Raw genomic sequence first — 23,293 nt, forward strand, 5'->3', positions numbered from 1 at the left:
AGAGTTTTCATCCAAGGAATGTTCACACTAGTGTTTTTGAACCAGGAATGATTACACTAGTGATTTTGTACCGGAATGATTGCACTAGTTATTTTATACCGGGATTAATTACACTACTGCTTTAGATCCATACATTGATGAGGTGATTGGTACTCATTTTGAACACACGATAACACAATAATGCTTATTAACGAATAAGATTTAAATAATTTTTCTATGCAAATCTATAAAATCATATGCTTTTAAATTGTCACTAATTGTAATATTTGTATTTATTGGATTGCCGAAGTTTTTCTGTGTATTTGCTCTTCGGTCGACTTGGATATAAAATCATATCTTCTTTGTCAATATCAAAGGATGCTTCTATGATTGAAACTTTACGTTAGAACAAATCTGCTCTTTAAATTTGGTTTATATCAAGTTCAATGTCCTGATCATTGATAAAGTATTTTGAGTTCTAAAAATATCCTCCTCGTCATCATCAATATTGTTTACTAGATTGACTCAGATTAATTAAACTGGTTCCTTAAAAATTATTTTAATTTTAACCCATTTATCTATGTAAACAATAAACCGGTCTAATATAAACAAAACAACAATATCAAGATCGATGCTTTCACACTATTTACATCCAATATTCTCTAGTGAAAAACAGTCACCCGGAATAAATACACGGCGGAATGAAAGTACGCTTACAGTGTTACCATGGTTACTTGTTTGATTAACATTTAGTAGCAATAACATTTAAATGGAGTACTTCTGAGTTTTCCCCAAAAAAAAACATACATTTTCTTTTGAATATTAAAAAAAATATCTGAAGATTTTGTTTTGGTGATTATTTTGTGAATCTTGTCCTCATGATCATTTCTGCTCTGAATTTTTTTATTGCCCCTGCCGCAGTTGAGGGGGCATTAAGTTTAACCCTTGTCTGTCTGTAAGTACGTATGTCCCAAAATTGGTTTCGGTTTTCTAACTTTAGTTTGCCTCAACAAAATGTTATGAAACGTTGAACACAATGCTTATTACCACAAAACACAAGACAAGTTTGAATTTTGGTGGCATCACTTTTACCATTCAAGAGTTATGCCCCTTTAAAAATGAAAAAAAATGCTGTATTTTTTGTTACGTTCTCCCACTTCAGTTTGACTCAACCAAATGATATGAAACTTATACACAATGCTCATTACCACAAAACACAGATTGAGTATGAGTTTTGGTGGCGTCACCTTTACCATTCAAAAGTTATGTTTTTTTTACAAATAGAAAAGTTGCTGAATTTTTTATTTCCAACTTCTGTCAGTTTGTCTCAACTAAATGTTATGCAATGTATATACAATGCTTATTACCACAAAACTCAGTTTAAGTTCAAATTTTGGTAGCGTCACTTATACAGTTAGTGAGTTATGTCCTTTATAACGTTATATGCTAGCAGGGACATCATCTGAGTCCCTATGGACACATTCCCCATTTATTTTATTTTTTATAGTTTTTGAATTAAAAGGAAAAACACTAAAATTGGTAAAAATCATCAATTAGGGGCAATTACTCCTTTACAGAGTTAACCAACAGTTTTGTCCTTGTCATATTTCTTGTCTTGCTGTGGCCAGGTGAGCTAAAGTAAGGAGTTGTTGTATAATTGCAAATGAGACACTTATACACCAAATACCAAATGATGTAGATGCTAGCTACTTTTGGTCATCATACAATGTTCAACGATGATCCTTAAAGCCATAAAACTCTATAGCAAGCTATAAAAGGCAGTCATGAACCAATTTAAATAAAATGCTTCGCTGGGCGCAGCTTGATACGACCGCAGAGGTCGAACCCTGAACAGTTGGGGCAAGTATGGACACAACATTCAAGCTTGATACAGCTCTGAATTTGGATTGTGATTAAATATTTGACACAGCATAGGTTTCTGACACAGAAAGAATGTGGTCTAAGAACTTCAATTTTTTAATTTACCTATTATGGTCCAATGTCCAAAATCAAAATACATGGTTAGATTCAGCATATCAAAGAACCCCATATATTCAATTTTTGTTGAAATCAAACAAAGTTTAATTTTGGACCCCAACTTGGACAAACTTGAAAACTGGTCCCATAATCAAAAATCTAAACACATGTTTAGATTCAGCATATCAAAGTACCCCAAGAATTCAATTTTTGTTAAAATAAAACTAAGTTTAATTTTGGACCCTTTGGACCTTAATGTACACCAATTTAAAAAACGGGACCCAAAATTAAAAATCTAAAAACACGGTTAGATTTGGCATATCAAAGAACCCAAATAATTCAATTTTTGATGAAATCAAACAAAGATTAATTTTGGACCCTTTTGACCTCAATATGAACCAATTTGATAGCGGGCCCACAAAATAAAAAATCTAAATACATGGTAAGATTCAGCATATCAAAGAACCCCATATATTCAATTTTTGTTGAAATCAAACCAAGTTTAATTTTGGACCCCAATTTGGACCAACTTGAAAACTGGGCCAAAAAATCTAAAATCTAAATACATGTTTAGATTCAGCATATCAAAGAACCCCATATATTCAATTTTTGTTGAAATCAAACAAAGTTTAATTTTGGACCCCAACTTGGACCAACTTGAAAACTGGGCCCATAATCAAAAATCTAAACACATGTTTAGATTCAGCATATCAAAGAACCCAAAAAATTCAATTTTTGTTAAAATCAAACTAAGTTTAATTTTGGACCCTTTGGACCTTAATGTAGACCAATTTAAAAAACGGGACCCAAAATTAAAAATCTAAATACACGGTTAGATTTGGCATATCAAAGAACCCCAATAATTCAATTTTTGATGAAATCAAACAAAGTTTAATTTTGGACCCTTTTGACCTCAATATGAACCAATTTGATAGCGGGCCCACAAATAAAAAATCTAAATACATGGTAAGATTCAGCATATCAAAGAACCCCATATATTCAATTTTTGTTGAAATCAAACAAAATTTAATTTTGGACCCCAATTTGGACCAACTTGAAAACTGGGCCAAAAATCTAAAATCTTAATACATGTTTAGATTCAGCATATCAAAGAACCCCATATATTCAATTTTTGTTGAAATCAAACCAAGTTTAATTTTGGACCCCAACTTGGAACAACTTGAAAACTGGGCCCATAATCAAAAATCTAAACACATGTTTAGATTCAGCATATCAAAGAACCCCAAGAATTCAATTTTTGTTAAAATCAAACTAAGTTTAATTTTGGACCCTTTGGACCTTAATGTAGACCAATTTAAAAACGGGACCCAAAATTAAAAATCTAAATACACCGTTAGATTTGGCATATCAAAGAACCCCAATAATTCAATTTTTGATGAAATCAAACAAAGTTTAATTTTGGACCCTTTTGACCTCAATATGAACCAATTTGATAGCGGGTCCACAAATAAAAAATCTAAATACATGGTTAGATTCAGCATATCAAAGAACCCCAAGAATTCAATTTTTGATGAAATCAAACAAAGTTTAATTTTGGACCCTTTTGACCTCAATGTGGACACAGTTGATAACGGGGCCCAAAAATCAAAAATCTAAATACATGGTTAGATTCAGCATATCAAAGAACCCCATATATTCAATTTTTGTTGAAATCAAACAAAGTTTAATTTTGGACCCCGATTTGGACCAACTTGAAAACTGGGCCCATAATCAAAAAACTAAATACACGGTTAGATTTGGCATATCAAAGAACCCCAATTATTCAATTTTTGATGAAATCAAACAAAGTTAAATTTTGGACCCTTTGGACCTCAATGTGGACCAATTTACAAACGGGGCCCAAAATCCAAAAACTTATTACACGGTTAGATTCAGAATATTAAAGAACCCCAAGAATTCAAGAATAAAACCCCATTGAAATTGATCAAGAAATAAGAAATTTATACGAAGTATCTTCTTTTGCACAATACTGTGCAATTGAATATTTCTTGCTATTGTGCAATACTGTACAATTGACAATTTCTTGCTATTGCGCAATATTGTGCTATTGGATATTTCTTGCTATTGCGCAATACTGTGCAATTGAAGATTTCTTGCTATTGCGCAATACTGTGCAATTGAAGATTTCTTGCAATTGTGCAATACTGTGCAATTGAAAATTTCTTGCTGTTGCACAATACTTATTATATAATAATTTACACATCCTGTTTGGTGTGTATCCCCTACCATATCATTATTATTTGCTTTTAAATATTAATCAGAAATAACCAACTTAAAATGGAAAATTTTAAAAGAAAAAAAAAAAGGAAAAAAAGAAAAAAAAAGAAAAAAAAAAACCCCCCCCCCCAAATTTTTTGAACCCCCTTATGATTCATCACCCCCAAACTCAATCCCAGCCTTCCCTTTGTGGTATGGTACCTTGCAGTACAATTTCAGAGAGATCCATACACTTGAACACAAGTTATTGTCGGGAAACTAGAAAAATGCTTATTTTTGGCCCCTTTTTGGCCCCCAATTCCTAAACGTTTCGGGCAATTACCCCCAAACTCAATTCCAGCTTTCCCTTTGTGATATGGAACCTTGTAGTACAATTTCAGAAATATCCAAACACTTACACACAAGTTATTGTCATGAAACTAGAAAAATGCTTGTTTTTTGCCCCTTTTTTGGCCCCTAATTCCTAAAATTTTGAGGCAATTACCCCCAAAATCAATTACAGCCTTCCCTTTGTGATATGGAACCTTGTGGTACAATGTCAGAGAGATCCATACACTTACACACAAGTTATTGTCTGGAAGTTACAAAATGCTTATTTTTGGCCCCTAATTTCTTAACTGTTGGTACCATAACCCCCAAAATCAATCCCAACCTTCCTTTTGTGGTATTGAACCTTATGGTAAAATTTCATGGAGATCCATTCACTTAAACTAAAGTTAGAGTGCGAAAACCAATGTGTCTTCGGACGACGCCGGACGACGCCAGACGACGACGACGACGACGACGACGACGACGCCAACGTCATACCAATATACGACCAAAAAATTTTCAATTTTTGCGGTCGTATAAAAAGCTAACGACGACAGACGACGACGGACGACGGACGTCAAGTGATGAGAAAAGCTCACTTGGCCCTTCGGGCCAGGTGAGCTAATAATAATAATAATAAGATCTGAGCAAAACCAATAAGTCTCCAAACTATGTTTGGGAGACTTAAAAAACACATTGTCCAGATAACTAAAGATGGTACAGGCACATGTGGTAGGGCTGAACTATGCACACACACACAGCCACTTTGCCTATCCAGATCATATGTCATAAAAGTAAAACACAAAAAAACAACTTGCACAGTTCAGCTACCAATAGGAAGACCATAAACTTGAACAAGGAAATGAAGGATGGCACATAACTTTGAAATCAAGGTTAAGGTGTACTAACTAACAAAGCCATAGTTGTTGGTTCAATACTACTGTTCAAGACAAAAAAAAAGTTTACAGGTTCATGAAGTGTCCTCATAAAATTTAATTGAAATTTTCCCAAGTCAGGAACCTCATTAGTTGTTGTCTTAAGTCATTTTTTAATGATTTTTTTTATTTGAATATACCAGTAATATGTGTTGGTGGCAGATCTTTGACAGTTCTGGTTAAATTTATTTACAACATATCTTGACAATTTGAGATTGATATAGACACCAGTCTATTGCTGAAGACTGTATGTAACCCTTTAGATATCTTTTGGTTATTAGTGTTGTTGGGTTACTGTCTAATTAACTTACATCCACAATATCCTTTTATTCATAATATGTCAAGCAAAGAACTGCTGTAGAATATATAGTAGTTGATGTTAGCAATAGCAATCATACATTCAATTGGGTTCTTTGACATCTTAACTGATTGAAAACAGTTTGCACTGTGAAATTTTCTTCTGGAAAATACATAAAACATATCTTGCAAAAGTTGAATCAAAGATTGATTGATTGATTTATTGGCATTTAACACCACTTTCAGCACTATTGGCAATTTCTTGGCAGTCACTTTTTATTGCTGGAGGAAGTTGGAGTACCAGGAGAGAACCAGGACCTTCTGCAGGAAAAATGACACTCCTAGTCAATTAAGATTGGAGTCGAACACACCTGCCACATGCAGGGCTCGAACTCACAACCTCTGTGTTGACAGGCTAGTGGTATAGTAGTTTGACTACTTAGACCACTTGGTCACATAGGCTCCTTGACTCAAAGAAGAACATCAGAAGAAGTAAGAATGTCCATATCATGTTTCCCTTGATACCTGATAGTTCTCTGGAAGTATCATTTCAAAAGATTACATCAAATTACAATGTTGTTTTATTGAATAATTTTATGACAGTGATTTCATTAATATAAATATCATTAGCTTTTCCAAAGTTTCTTTTGGAAAAACACAAAAAAAACTTATTTGTCAAAAAGTTTTATATGAAAATTATAAAATATGTGTGTCACAATTTTTCTAAAACATAACAATTCAAGTTGACATTTTTTTTACATATCAACATGTTTTAAAACAGTGGTAATGAGATTATAAGAAGTATAACCACTATATAGCCTGATTCAAACTGAAATAAAAATCTACAGGAATTTTTCAATCTTTTTAAGACACTTCTAACAAAATTCCAATAACTAGTCATTGAAGATAATAAAAATTGTTTTGACCATACAAGGCCTTATCAAGCAGCTTCAATTACAAAACATCATTAAAAACAGACAATATTCTAAGAGATTTATGAGCACAAATGTCAATAACTAAAATATTTCTGGTTAGTTCAGAATATTTGAAAATTATAAAAACAGTTTGCCTGTTTCTCTGTTTATCAAGGGCTGCACTTTTCAAAACTTTAAAAAAAAATTCTAATCCTAACGGCTGACAAAGTATTTTATACTGTCCTCTATCAACAAAGAAAATGAAAAACTATACAGTTCTCCATAATTCATTTCTTTCTTTTTTGTTGCAGCAAGTTTTGTCCAATCGAAAGTAAGGTGCTTAATAAGGGGCAATTGTTTCTATTTCTTTTCTTATCACTATCATGATGAAAATTATTATTAAAAACAGAAATCTTAACTCAAAACTTCATTTGTAGTCACTACATGTTCTAATTAGTTGCTGATTTAGGTGCCTACTCCTTATGGCTCTACATATATGTTTAATGCAGAATTTTTACAAGTCCTATTCATAAAGTTGTTTTGCTGGTGGCCTCCCCTTTTAAAATCCTGGATCCGCACCAGCTAATTATCTTTGAAATTTGAAAAGAATTATATTATTTTTTTTCCACAAAATTTGGAGACAATATCTGCTGTAAACAGAAATTAAATATTTTCTATTATTTTATTTTATTTCAGACACAAGGTTGAAAGATCAAACAACTCACATGATACTGCACAAAATATTTACATAAGTATATCTAACAATCTCTACATAACAATATATTAATAACAAATAATTTCACTGTATAAATTATTGTGGTTTGAATTATCATTAAATAAACGAAACTGTGTAAAATAGAGGCTCCAAAAAATCTATAATTCATAGCATAACTTTTGCAATGAAGGACCTAGGTATCATGTCTGTTTGAAGCGTTACAGGGTTTTAAAGGAGAAGTTCATGAAATAATATTCTTAATGGTTTATAGTATTTCATACTAAATGCTGCTTGAAAGAAACATTCAACAAAATTCATAAGTCAAATCGATAAATATATAAATATCAAAATTTGGTAAACCACAATGAAACTCCACTGTAATATGTGACTTATCAATTAATATAATATGCAAGGATGGCAGATGATGGATGAAAAACTGTCATTTCATTAAATTGAATGAGTTCAATGATCATAATTATGTCAAAAGTAGGTCAGTCAAAACATAACTCATATGTGATCAGTAACAATTCAGTTTACAATTATATAAAATATATTAACTTAATAGCTGCAAGGACAGATGAGAGTTGCAAAATGACCATTTGGATCAAGTGAGTTAAAAAATAAGAGAACTGGCCAATGAAAACTAGTAATTGTGCAACTTTTGGAGAAAAAAAGCCTCTTTTATGAAATAAAGTCTCATAACTCTGCTAAAACAAATTCATCAAAACTGAAAGCTGATTTAACTTTATGAATAATGACATTGTACATAGTTTCAAAATTGTCAGCGCTAACCAGTCACTGTTCAATATTAAAAAAATAAATTTCAAAGTTTTTATTACTTCCTCTGATAAAATAAACAAAAAGGTAAAGATTAATCAAATACTTTCACACATCAATATATGTCAATATATCACATCACAGTTGTAATTATGTGTGACATCAAAATGTATTCTTTTTAAACAAACATAGAAAAATATCACAATGATATAATTTATCAATTCACATTTTAATACATTTCAGCTGCAACAAATGTTAACAGAGTAAAAGTTATTGAGAAATTCTTTTTTTCTGAAAGGTAAAATATTTTCTTCACAGATCATACAGATAAATAATTATTACACAAGAGAATAGATTAATGATCATGTAAGTTTCTGTTGAATGCATTATATGCACTGTCCAAGTCAAATAACATCTGTCTAACTTGTCCATCATCTAACTCTTCATGTGCTGACATTCCACTCAATGTATCTAACCTAAAAATATACAAAGACATTGTAATAATAAACAAAGGCTACATTTGTCTTTTGTTTTAAGAACTAAACATTATTAGGTATATACTGTGGACTCATTGTTATTCATGAAAAACCAACTTTCATGGATTTCCTGGGTAAAGGAGAACCACCAATTTAAATGTTCAATGAAGTTCCAATTTTCTTTAGGCTTGTATGCAGACTTTGGCAAAACCACAAAATCAAATATCCACGAAAATACAATTTTTGCTCAATCCACAAAAATTGGTACCAACCAAAATAAATGAATAAACACTCCACAGTATTCTGTTTGTAATTGAGATGCACATGTTTCCTAAATAAATGATTCCACAGTATTCTGTTTGTAATTGAGATGCACATGTTTCCTAAATAAATAAATCCACAGTATTCTGTTTGTAATTGAGATGCACATGTTTCCTAAATAAATGAATCCACAGTAATCTGTTTGTAATTGAGATGCACATGTTTCCTAAATAAATAAATCCACAGTATTCTGTTTGTAATTGAGATGCACATGTTTCCTAAATAAATAAATCCACAGTATTCTATTTGTAATTGAGATGCACATGTTTTCTAAATAAATGAATCCACAGTATTCTGTTTGTAATTGAGATGCACATGTTTCCTAAATAAATAAATCCACAGTATTCTGTTTGTAATTGAGATGTACATGTTTCCTAAATAAATAAACCCACAGTATTCTATTTGTAATTGAGATGCACATGTTTCCTAAATAAATAAATCCACAGTATTCTTTTTGTAATTGAGATGCACATATTTCCTAAATAAATGAACCCACAGTATTCTATTTGTAATTGAGATGCACATGTTTCCTAAATAAATAAATCCACAGTATTCTGTTTGTAATTGAGATGCACATGTTACCTAAATAAATGAATCCACAGTTTTCTGTTTGCAATTGAGATGCATATGTTTCCTAAAAGCATACTTGTTATCTTTGATATTTATGTGGGAAGTACCTATGAAAGATACTTTAGAAGAAAAAAAATTACTTGGGTAATGAAATAAAATAACAAAGCAAACTAAAATATCTCACTATTAAAGAACTGAAATAGATCACCAAGAAACTTTGCAAATAACTGTCATACCTAATTTCCTGAGATAACAGACATCAATGATATGTAAAGTTTTAAATCAGTATATTTCCTATTTTTCTGTTACATTGATTTTAAAACTTCTTCCTCAAACTGGGAATTGACCTTACCTACATTTCATTAATATCAAACTTAGTAAATTTACCATTTTTTAACTTTATCTCTTCCCTCAAAGTCTTCTGGCAGGATGCTCAGTCTGTTCATTGTCTCATTCAGTTCTCTCAGATCTGGATGTATCTGTGAAAAAGTGCATATTGATTATTAAGAAAACAGCACTCAAAAGTTTCACAAATGTGTATAAATAATTACGTAATATTTAATAGATAAAACAGAATCAATAAATATGAAATTATGTTCTGAAACATAAATTTGACCAACAAACCACACCAAACTATTAAAGAATGTGTTACATGATATATATATAATAGATAATAAATCTGACATATCATGAGATTCCTGCAGTACATTCTTCTCTCCTTCTTATCTGTTCTTTATCCAATGGTTCATCAGATTTGTAACTTACTAGCTTGGGCTAGATAAGCCATTTTTAATTTGTGGAGGCAACTGAAACATACAGAGAGAACCAAGGACCATCGGCAGGATAAACATGCAATCCTTCTCACTTAAGATTGGAGTTCAACACACCTCTCACAAAGCAGTGCTGTAACTCAAAATGACAGGCTATACCTAGTGGTTACTGTAGCTGAACTACTTTGACAAATTGGCCACCTAAAATTTTAAAATGCAAATAGTTTTACAAATGATGTGCCATATATTAAAGTTAATTGTATTTACCTCATCCATAGCTCTGATTTCTAATCTTAATTTATCCATGACTGTAATAAACAACTGAAAAGAGAGAAACAATGTTGTGTGAACAAAATTGGACTGAATGTTTCTTGGAGACTTTCAAACTTTAAACTGTTGTAAGTAAGATATACTCCCCAATATGAAAAAGTATGAAATTTGGTCATAATGACTTTTATTGTATATACATGTACTAGAAAATGTAGGACATAAACAGAAGAATAGTCTAATTGAAAATGTTACCCTGGTCATTACATAATGTAGTAAATAGGTGACAGAATAAAGACAGAAAATAATTGACCAAAAAATAAGAAATAACAAGTCTGTCAAACTTCAAGGTAATTTCAATATTCTAACATTAAACGAACTGACAATGTAAGTTATATTCAGTCTGCAATAAAAATTAACTGATACTTCATCTTCTGTTTTTTGCTGATAAAATGCTTATTAATAATGAATATAGCGAGTTATAAAAAATCCATACTGAGACAATATCTGCTATGCATCTACTGGTATTGCCTTTGTCATCTTTAATTGTGATTGGTCGATCTTCTTTTATTCTTTCTAGTGCTGCAGGACAGTCAAGCTAAAAATAATGAAAATAAAATTTGACAAGTTTTTCATCAGATTTTAAAGCTTTATTTTTAGTATTCAATAATACTTTCTTAAAATGTTGGGTTTACTCAGAAACGTGCAATTTATTTCATCTGTGAATGCTACAAAATACAGGAAAAAAGTGAAAGTTATGTTTGATCCAAGTCCCAGTAACTTCATTTCTGTGTGTAGCTTCATGAACTTTCATTGGATATTGAGGGCATACATTTCTGAAATAAATTACATTCATTTGTTCATTTCATTTGATTGATCAAGTTAACATTGATTATGATTGAAAAATGAAGAATATCTGCTTGTTAACTCAACTGAAACAATTTATTTGTTTAAAATTTTTAAAAGATTATATCTTACCCTGTATTTTTTCATGAATTCTTCAACTGTTTTGAATTCACTCTGTACTTGTTTAAAAGCAATTTTGTACTGTACCAGCAGTTTAGAACAAGCAGCTGTGTATCTGTAATAAAATCATTTCCAATAAATTTCTTTCCAATTATCTCTACTTTAAAAACCATAGGAAGACCAATGATTTTTTTTGAACACTGATTTGTAGATGGAGATACCCATTCTGTTCCATTAAATTACCTAATATCATTTGATTGAAATGTCAGTTTAAATTGTACACTTGTACAAATAAAAGAAATAAGTAGTTATCTTATTATAATATAAAAGTCAAGAACTTTTAAAAATATAACCTGGGTAAAGATCTCACTTACTCTTTTGCCTGGATAGCATCTTTTATGTAAGCTTTTTCTAAACTCTGCAGTGTGTTGATCACAGCATATAAATCTGCCATATTGTCATACCTGAAAAGTAAAATGTATCTTAACAAGTAAAAAGACTGTGTTTCACATATAAAGCTGACCCTTCTCAAAATTGAAACAAAATCAAGATACCTTTTAATACTGTTTTATATCATTTATTTTACAGTATTTGCATTTTATTTCTACATTTAACCTGTTAAGTTCCTCTTCATTTATAAGCTACCACAAATACAATATCTGCATCCAAAACTAAAAATGTACTTTGAATCAAATGCAAATAAAAAAATTGCTTACTAGATGTTTTTTTATTGAACTTACTTTTCTCTATCCCTTGCTGTTCTGTATAACTTTACCTCCTATTAAAGTTCAATTAATATAACACATTAATCATAATTGTTGAAGTTTGTTTTATAATCAAATCAAGTAACACCAAAAGTTAATAAAATGCTTCGCTGGGCGCAGCTTGATACGACCGCAAAGGTCGAACCCTGAACAGTTGGGGCAAGTATGGACACAACATTCAAGCTTGATACAGCTCTGAATTTGGATTATGATTAAATATTTGACACAGCATAGGTTTCTGAATGTGGTCTAAGAACTTGAATTTTGTTAATTTACCTATTATGGTCCAATGTCCAATATCAAAATACATGGTTGGATTCAGCATATCAAAGAACCCCATATATTAAATTTTTGTTGAAATAAAAAAAAGTTTAATTTTGAACCCCAACTTGGACCAACTTGAAAACTGGGCCCATAATCAAAAATCTAAACACATGTTTAGATTCAGCATATCAAAGAACCCCAAGAATTCAATTTTTGTTAAAATCAAACTAAGTTTAATTTTGGACCCTTTGGACCTAAATGTAGACCAATTTAAAAAAAAGGGACCCAAAATTAAAAATATAAAAACACGGTTAGATTTGGCATATCAAAGAACCCCAATAATTCAATTTTTGATGAGTCAAACAAAGTTTAATTTTGGACCCTTTTGACCTCAATATGAACCAATTTGATAGCGGGGCCCACAAATAAAAAATCTAAATACATGGTAAGATTCAGCATATCAAAGAACCCCATATATTCAATTTTTGTTGAAATCAAACAAAGTTTAATTTTGGACCCCGATTTGGACCAACTTGAAAACTGGGCCAAAAATCTAAAATCTAAATACATGTTTAGATTCATCATATCAAAGAACCCCATATATTAAATTTTTGTTGAAATCAAACAAAGTTTAATTTTGGACCCCAACTTGGACCAACTTGAAAACTGGGCCCATAATCAAAAATCTTAACACATGTTTAGATTCAGCATATCAAAGAACCCCAAGATTTCAATTTTTGTTAAAATCAAACTAAGTTTAATTTTGGACCCTTTGGACCTTAATGTAGACCAATTTAAAAAACAGTCCCCAAAATTAAAAATCTAAATACACGGTTAGATTTGGCATATTAAAGAACCCCAATAATTCAATTTTTGATGAAATCAAACAAAGTTTAATTTTGGACCCTTTTGACCTCAATATGAACCAATTTGATAGCAGGGTCCACAAATAAAAAATCTAAATAAATGGTTAGATTCAGCATATCAAAGAACCCCATATATTCAATTTTTGTTGAAATCAAAAAAAGTTTAATTTTGGACCCCAACTTGGACCAACTTAAAAACTGGGCCAAAAATCAAAAATCTAAACACATGTTTAGATTCAGCATATCAAAGAACCCCATATATTCAATTTATGTTAAAATCAAACTAAGTTTAATTTTGGACCACTTGGAACTTAATGTAGACCAATTTAAAAAAAAAGGGACCCAAAATTAAAAATATAAAAACACGGTTAGATTTGGCATATCAAAGAACCCCAATAATTCAATTTTTGATGTAATCAAACAAAGTTTAATTTTGGACCCTTTTGACCTCTATATGAACCAATTTGATAGCGGGGCCCACAAATAAAAAATCTAAATACATGGTTAGATTCAGCATATCAAAGAACCCCATATATTCAATTTTTGTTGAAATCAAACAAAGTTTAATTTTGGACCCCAATTTGGACCAACTTGAAAACTGGGCCAAAAATCTAAAATCTAAATACATGTTTAGATTCATCATATCAAAGAACCCCATATATTCAATTTTTGTTGAAATCAAACAAAGTTTAATTTTGGACCCCAACTTGGACCAACTTGAAAACTGGGCCCATAATCAAAAATCTAAACACATGTTTAGATTCAGCATATCAAAGAACCCCAAGAATTCAATTTTTGTTAAAATCAAACTAAGTTTAATTTTGGACCTTTTGGACCTTAATGTAGACCAATTTAAAAAACAGTCCCCAAAATTAAAAATCTAAATACACGGTTAGATTTGGCATAGTAAAGAACCCCAATAATTCAATTTTTGATGAAATCAAACAAAGTTTAATTTTGGACCCTTTTGACCTCAATATGAACCAATTTGATAGCAGGGTCCACAAATAAAAAATCTAAATAAATGGTTAGATTCAGCATATCAAAGAACCCCATATATTCAATTTTTGTTGAAATCAAAAAAAGTTTAATTTTGGACCCCAACTTGGACCAACTTGAAAACTGGGCCAAAAATCAAAAATCTAAACACATGTTTAGATTCAGCATATCAAAGAACCCCATATATTCAATTTATGTTAAAATCAAACTAAGTTTAATTTTGGACCACTTGGACCTTAATGTAGACCAATTTAAAAAAAAAGGGACCCAAAATTAAAAATATAAAAACACGGTTAGATTTGGCATATCAAAGAACCCCAATAATTCAATTTTTGATGTAATCAAACAAAGTTTAATTTTGGACCCTTTTGACCTCTATATGAACCAATTTGATAGCGGGGCCCACAAATAAAAAATCTAAATACATGGTTAGATTCATCATATCAAAGAACCCCATATATTCAATTTTTGTTGAAATCAAACAAAGTTTAATTTTGGACCCCAATTTGGACCAACTTGAAAACTGGGCCAAAAATCTAAAATCTAAATACATGTTTAGATTCATCATATCAAAGAACCCCATATATTCAATTTTTGTTGAAATCAAACAAAGTTTAATTTTGGACCCCAACTTGGACCAACTTGAAAACTGGGCCCATAATCAAAAATCTAAACACATGTTTAGATTCAGCATATCAAAGAACCCCAAGAATTCAATTTTTGTTAAAATCAAACTAAGTTTAATTTTGGACCTTTTGGACCTTAATGTAGACCAATTTAAAAAACAGTCCCCAAAATTAAAAATCTAAATACACGGTTAGATTTGGCATAGTAAAGAACCCCAATAATTCAATTTTTGATGAAATCAAACAAAGTTTAATTTTGGACCCTTTTGACCTCAATATGAACCAATTTGATAGCAGGGTCCACAAATAAAAAATCTAAATAAATGGTTAGATTCAGCATATCAAAGAACCCCATATATTCAATTTTTGTTGAAATCAAACAAAGTTTAATTTTGGACCCCAATTTGGACCAACTTGAAAACTGGGCCAAAAATCAAAAATCTAAATACATTTTTAGATTCAGCATATCAAAGAACCCCATATATTCAATTTATGTTAAAATCAAACAAAGTTTAATTTTGGACTCTTTGGACCTTAATGTAGACCAATTTGAAAGGAACCCAAAATTAAAAATCTAAATACAAGGTTAGATTCGGCATAACAAATAAATAAATGTGGTCAAAGATTTTACAAATCTAATGCGCCATACTGTGCAATTAAAGATTACTTCTTGAAATTTTTCAATATTTGAAATTTGAAAAAAAAAAAATATTTGAAGAATAATTCTTTTTAATTTCTGAAATCCGAAATGAGACCCCCCACAATTTCTTTTTACCCCCCCCCCCCCCCTTTTTCCCCAAAAAAATTCTTTCCCTCAAGATATGGTCATCATCTCAATTCAAATTTCCAATGGAGTTTGCAACCATAATTACCCATTTAAATTTACCATAGTGCTAACTTAATCTATTTTATAATAGAATTTAAAATATAGTGTCAAATCTTTCATATGGATTTTTTTGTAAAAAAAAAAGATGCAACATTTGCAGATATTTTTACTGGTCTTCCTTTATAAATATGCATTTCTTTAAACATAATTTAAAAGCAGTGTAAGGGAAGTAACCAACACGTTGTATTTGGATTACCTCCCTTACACTGTTTTAAATTATCTTAATTGTTCATTAACCATTACTTTATACATAATTTAAAAGCAGTGTAAGGGAGGTAATTTCAATGATGTATTTGATTTATCTCCCTTACACTGTTTTAAATTATGTTTTGTACTAAAGTATTTGTCCATTAACCAGGACAACCTTGTTTTTCCCCCTTTTTTCCCCCTAATTCCTAAACAGTTTGAGCCATAACCCCCCAAAGCAAATCCTATCCATCCCTTTGTGGTATGGAAACTTGTAGTATAATTTCAGAGAGATCCATACACCGTTCCACAGTAATTGTCTGGAAACTAGAAAATGCTTATTTTTGGCCCCTTTTTGGTCCCTAATTACTTAACTGTGGGTACCATAACCCCCAACATCAATCCCAACCTTCCTTTTGTGGTATTGAACCTTATGGTAAAATTTCATTGAGATCCATTCACTTAAACTAAAGTTAGAGTGCGAAAACTAATGTGTCTTCGGACGAAGACGACGCCAGACAACGATGACGACGACGACGCCAACGTCATACCAATATACGACCACAAAATTTGTTTTGCGGTCGTATAAAAACAACTACAAGCTTCTTCCACAGTTCAAATTAGTACTATTAAGCACAAACAATATTTCCATAAATACAAATTGTAATAAAATGCTCCGCAGGGTGCAGCTTGATACGACCGCAGAGGTCGAACCCTGAACAGTTGGGGCAAGTATGGACACAACATTCAAGCTTGATACAGCTTTGCATTTGGATAGTGATTAAATATTTGACACAGCATAGGTTTCTGACACAGAATGAATGTGGTCTAAGAACTTAAAAATTTTAAATTGGACATTCACCTATTATGGTCCAATATCCAAAATCTAAATACATGGTTAGATTCAGCATATCAAAGAACCCCAAGAATTCAATTTTTGATGAAATCAAACAAAGTTTAATTTTGGACCCTTTCGACCTCAATGTGGACAAAGTTGATAACGGGGCCCAAAAATCAAAAATCTAAATACATGGTTAGATTCAGCATATCAAAGAACCCCATATATTCAATTTTTGTTGAAATCAAACAAAGTTTAATTTTGGACCCTGATTTGGACCAACTTGAAAACTGGGCCCATAAACTAAATACATGTTTAGATTCAGCATATCAAAGAACCCTAAGAATTCAATTTTTGTTAAAATCAAACTAAGTTTAATTTTGGACCCTTTGGACCTTAATGTAGACCAATTTGAAAACGGAACCAAAAAATAAGAATCTAAATACACGGTTAGATTCGGCATATCAAAGAACCCCAATAATTCAATTTTTGATGAAATCAAACAAAGTTTAATTTTGGACCCTTTGGACCTCAATGTGGACCAATTTAAAAACGGGGCCAAAAATCCAAAAACTAAATACATGGTTAGATTCAGCATATTAAAGAACCCCAAGAATTCAAGAATAAAACCCCATTGAAATTGGTCAAGAAATAAGCAATTTATACGAAGTATCTTCTTTTGCACAATACTGTGCAATTAAATATTTCTTGCTATTGCGCAATACTGTACAACTGACAATTTCTTGCTATTGCGCAATATTGTGCTATTGGATATTTCTTGCTATTGCGCAATACTGTGCAATTGAAGATTTCTTGCTATTGCGCAATACTGTGCAATTGAAGATTTCTTGCTATTGTGCAATACTGTGCAATTGAAAATTTCTTTCTATTGCACAATACTTATTATATAATAATTTACACATCCTGTTTGGTGTGTATCTCCTACCATATCATTATTATTTGCTTTTAAATATAAATCAGAAATAACCAACTTCAAATGGAAAATTTTAAAAGAAAAAAAAAGGAAAAAAAAAAAAATCCCCCCCCAAATTTTTTGAACCCCCTTATGATTCATCACACCCAAACTCAATCCCAGCCTTCCCTTTGTGGTATGGTTCCTTGCAGTACAATTTCAGAGAGATCCATACACTTGAACACAAGTTATTGTCTGGAAACTAGAAAAATGTGTTTTTTGGCCCCTTTTTGGCCCCAAATTCCTAAACGTTTAGGGCAATTACCCCCAAACTCAAACCCAGCTTTCCCTTTGTGATATGGAACCTTGTAGTACAATTTCAGAAAGATCCATACACTTACACACAAGTTATTGTCATGAAACTAGAAAAATGCTTGTTTTTTGCCCCTTTTTTGGCCCCTAATTCCTAAAATTTCGAGGCAATTACCCCCAAAATCAATCCCAGCATTCCTTTTGTGATATGGAACCTTGTGGTACAATGTCAGAGAGATCCATACACTAACACACAAGTTATGTCTGGAAGTTACAAAAATGCTTATTTTTGGCCCCTAATTCCTTTACTGTTGGTACCATAACCCCCAACATCAATCCCAACCTTCCTTTTGTGGTATTGAACCTTGTGGTAAAATTTCATGGAGATCCATTCACTTAAACTAAAGTTAGAGTGCGAAAACCAATGTGTCTTCGGACGACGCCTGACGACGACGACGTCATACCAATTTACGACCACAAAATTTTTTTTGCGGTCGTATAAAAACAGTAAATTTGAATTATAACAATGTCAACCATACACATGTATACAAAAAATTGTGATACATTAAAAATATGATTATTTTCTTGATAAAATGTAAAAAAAATTATGCCACATGTACATTAAAAATATGATTATTTTCTTGATAAAATGTTAAAATATGTAGTTTTATAATAAAAAATACTTGTTCTTATGAGCTGTTTCACCACTGTCCCATGTTAGGGGAGGCTTGCTAACATGTTAAACCTGCCACATTTTGTATGTGCCTCTCCCAATTAAGGAGCCTGTAATTCAGCGGCTGTTGTTTATTGCTGTCTATCATCCATGTATGTGTTTTTCATTTATTGTTTTGTACATAAATCAGGTCATTGCTTTTCTTGTTTGTAATGTTTTGCATTTTGTCCTGTCAGAGGGCATTTTTTAGCTTACTGTATGGTATTGTGTTTGCTCTTTGTTGAGGGTCATACAGTGAGCTATAGTTGCTCACATCTAAGTCATTTTAACTTAGGTGGATAGTTGTGTACACTAGCAATCCTACTACCGTACATCTCTTTTTTCTTATATTAATTTATTAAGTTCACTTTTACCTCATACAGAGCTGAGTTGTTTGATGATGCTGTAATATAAAATAATTACAGTATAATTAAAATACATAACATTCAGCAACTGTTCAAAGAAGAATGTCTAGGAAAGTTTTTAATTTTCTGAAACATAATAAAATGCATTTAAATTTTATTTATTTAGTTCTTGCCATGCCTTAGAAACTTTTCCAGGTTCATTTGTACACAGGTTTGTCTGTAATACTAATTAATATAACAATAAGCTTTATTCGGAGCTGGCATGGTTTACTAAATTTATAAACAAAGACTTTAACGTATGTTCTATTGAGCTTTTAACCATACTTTGTGGTGTAAACACAGCCATATTTATCAATTCCATCTGATGAACCTCAAGTCTTGTGACAGTATGACAAGTTAAATTTGGATGAGTTATGAAAATAAATCTGCATGCTGACCTCCAACACAATGGCTAAGGTAAATACATGTAACTCTTACTCAAATTATGAAAATCAAAACTATCTACATGTATTTGGGTACATTGTAGTTTCATTGAAAAAGAAACTGGTAATTTTTTACTTTCTAATTTTTTATATCAGACCATTCCGGCCCCAAGTTTTGTGAGGTATTTGCTATGGGAAAGTGGCAATTTGCACAAGAAAAAGTTATGTAAATTTCCCTTAAAAATCCACTACTAATTTGGAGTTTTGGTGAGTATTAAAAACACTTTTGAACATAAATTAGCATACATGTACCATATATCAGGTTTTTTTTTCGCGCAATATGATGACAAAATTGGCAGATTAAATTTTAACTGTATTGCTTTTATAAACAACATACATGTACACTTGATTGAATGACAGATCATTGATTACAAATAAATACATTACAAATAAATACGAATAATACAAACTAAAATGCACATAATTCTGAGAACTCTCAAGGAAAGTAAATTATATACATTGCAGCATTCTAAAAATTGAGAAAGTTGCGATCATTTTTGTGATGGTTTAACAGAGCATTCTTAGCTAGGCATATTTGCACAAATATCTGTGTAAATTAACATTTTTGAACATGTCACTTATTGCTGTGTTGTCAAAAGGTAATACATGTATGATTCACCAATTCAATTATTATGAAAACAGAGATTTTAATTTAAAATGTACATTCTTCTGATCTGTCAATCAACAAAAAAGGCTCATATTTTTTGGTAAAATGTTATTTCACCTTTAGGGTAAAAAGAGTTTACATATCAATTTTAGTGAATACTCATTATAGTCATGTTAATTAATAGTATAATTGATGAAACGTTTAAGCAGTGATAAATCTTGGAAAATGCAGGGAAAGTTACTCTGGTCAAATTTTCAGCTTCTCTGAGGGTAGGAATGTCCTTTTTCTTCAAACGTCCTGTTTTCGCTACCGTTAGCTTCAAAGCTTTCACGTCGATCCGGCCCCACGTCGATCCGGCCCAAGTCAATCCGTCCCACGTCGATCCGGCCCAACGTCGATCCGGCCCATATTTAAAGTCGATCCGGCCCAATAAAAAAATATATCTATAAGGAATAAAAATAAAGATATATATTAATTGTAATTCATAAATGTTTATGAATTTTATTATAATGTAAAAGGTGTACGGTAAAAAAAAATGGCCTTTGACAAATATTTTCTTCAGATGAGTTTAAAACAACTATTTTGATTATGTTTTCATTACAAGTTTTTAAAATTAATGGATATAATTATAATAAAAACGTATATAACAAAATTTAGTACAATCAACAGACATCAACATCAATCAGCAGTAATTAGCATTTTCTTTCAATTGACTGTGATCTTAACAAGTCTTTTTTTTTTCCATTTCTCTCCGCTTCGTTAGTACCCAATTTCCGGTGGCGATGATACACAGTGACCAAGTATCAACGGTCACAGGGACGCCTCTCTTCACTATGGGAGCAACTTCAAGACGGTACCATCACCACCTCCTTCTTCCTTCGTGCCGTCGGACACATGTACGACATTCCTGTGCCAGACCCAGAACCAGAAGAAGACACTGACAGCGAGTGATTTAAATAAAAATTGACATTGAGTGAATTGTATGACTTGTATTATGTTAGTGCATATATGGCTACAATCTATATGTTTATATAACATTTATTTATTAAATGCTTAATGAGTATTCTTTATGTTTAGGATAATATAGTGCGTTTTTTCTTGGTGAGCTAATCAAATTGAACAGTTATAGTGCTGTTAGTTGTTCTATATATATATGTACTGCGTATGATAGTTACTGTATATGTTATTGTAGTGTTGCAAGTGTGACCCCTTTTATATTATGTAAGTGACAGTGTAACTGTTAGTGTAAATGATTTAAGAGTTATATATATTTATGTGAGTGTCAGAGATAGTGTGTTTGTTAGTGTGTATGAATTTATTGTTATATTATAGTAATGCTGATATTATATTTTAGAGAGTGAAAATGTGCATTCAGTGTAATTATTTTGTTATTATCTTGCAATAAAGAATAATGGATACTCATGTAACTTGTTTTTTATCTACACACAACTATTCAAAATATTGTCAACTTTAAAAAAAAAATATATTGACTACATTCGATATTACAAAAAAAAACATGTATTATAGAAGCCTCTGATGTTACCTGAAAAAAAAATACAATTAATTATTATAACACATAACACCAAACAAAAGATCAAACTATAAAGACCTTGTTGATTACGTAACTTTAATCAATCAGGATTTGATTGAATTAAGTGATTACGAGTGGCATTACCTTAGTTCACAATCATTAGACAATTGTTGAATAAACAAACCAATTATAGACTAATGATTTGATTAAACAAGTCATTATGATGAGTTAAATTTTATAGGTTCCATTGGACTGTAAATATTTATTTAGTTATTCTGTGTGTGAATTAAATAAAATAAAAATCGCCATGACATTCAAAGTTATCATGGAAAATAACTTCATATTAAAATATGTTGAAGCTGCTATACAAACAGACACAATCACACTCATTTTCGTATCGATGTAAAATAACTCTTTGACTGGTACTCCAATACTTCACTTACCTGTTGTCATCCATCAACGATACTTTTTACAAATTCCATTTATACTGTTAAAATTTGTCACAAAATCCTCCAAAGTCAATATAGTTTATTCATATTTTATTATGGGGCCGGATCGACGTAGGGACGGATCGACGTGGGCCGGATCGACTTGGGACGGATCGACTTTGAGCCGGATTGACTTGGGGCCGGATCGGTTTGGGGACGGAACGACCGGATACCGCTTCAAATGATCCCTAATTTTTTATCGTCATTCGTCAAATCTAATTTTGTAGCTACCGTGAGAATCAAATAGAGTAAAATATTTATCATTAATGTTATTTCAACAAAAATATGTTACCGTCATTCGTAATGTAGGGCACCCCATTACTACCCTCTTCTTTAACTGACACAAACAAAGGCGGCAAGCATAGATGAAACATGCGAGAAAAAAACATCGGCCAGATAAACTGGGGCCAGAACAATTTGGCACAGAACGACTTCAAACAGTTAGGTTCAAGGGCTAGAAATGATAAATCAGAAAACAGACGCACAGGTACTTGTTTCTGTAGAAAAGTACTGTATTAATATTATTAAAGGCAGTGGGTGTTTATTTTTTTTACAGAAACAAGTGACTGTGCTCTGACCACTAAATTATAGTAAATACCAATAAGGGTTATACTTCTTTTTGGAGACAAAACTGTGTTTACCTTGGTGACTGGGTGGAACTTGTGCAAACATTGCCTTTCTTTGTTAGTTTTTTCCTCAAATATTTCTATAAAATAAATATGACGTTTGTTTTGGTTCTGATCATGAGTCATGTCCCTTTTCCTTTGTAATAAAATTTATTTACAAAACGAAGTTTCATTTTGAATGACGTCCGAGTTTTTTTTATCTTCCAAAACAATATGAAAAATACAAATTAATAAATAAATTGGGTAAAATATTTAATTGTAAAGAATTATTATCGTGAAATGATGTAAAACAAATGTTACAGTTGGTTGTTCTGTAT

At 31.4% G+C, this 23,293-nt stretch overlaps 1 protein-coding gene across 1 annotated transcript; it reads right to left on the minus strand.

Moving 5' to 3' along the window:
- Nucleotides 1-6,298: 6,298 nt before the first annotated feature.
- Nucleotides 6,299-23,116, minus strand: LOC127727131 (vacuolar protein sorting-associated protein 28 homolog). The gene is made up of 9 exons (XM_052234573.1): nt 22,992-23,116; nt 19,252-19,280; nt 12,252-12,289; nt 11,886-11,975; nt 11,524-11,626; nt 11,042-11,143; nt 10,546-10,599; nt 9,896-9,987; nt 6,299-8,617 (listed from the first exon to the last, which is right to left on the minus strand). The coding sequence occupies exons 1-9, from the start codon at nt 23,020-23,022 to the stop codon at nt 8,497-8,499; spliced, it is 660 nt and encodes a 219-aa protein (XP_052090533.1). The 5' UTR covers nt 23,023-23,116; the 3' UTR covers nt 6,299-8,496.
- Nucleotides 23,117-23,293: the final 177 nt, after the last annotated feature.

Source organism: Mytilus californianus, unplaced genomic scaffold, assembly GCF_021869535.1.
Source record: "Mytilus californianus isolate M0D057914Y unplaced genomic scaffold, xbMytCali1.0.p SCAF_19, whole genome shotgun sequence".
NCBI lineage: Eukaryota > Metazoa > Mollusca > Bivalvia > Mytilida > Mytilidae > Mytilus > Mytilus californianus.

Excerpts from the sequence above, each read along its gene's own strand:
- LOC127727131 (XM_052234573.1), bottom strand. The coding sequence starts at position 23,022 with ATGTTTGCACAAGTTCCACCCAGTCACCAAG. Across the intron at positions 11,627-11,885 it reads GATGCTATCCAGGCAAAAGA|ATACACAGCTGCTTGTTCTA; the intron begins GTAAGTGAGATC and ends ATTTTATTACAG. Across the intron at positions 10,600-11,041 it reads GCATAGCAGATATTGTCTCA|TTGTTTATTACAGTCATGGA; the intron begins GTATGGATTTTT and ends CTCTCTTTTCAG.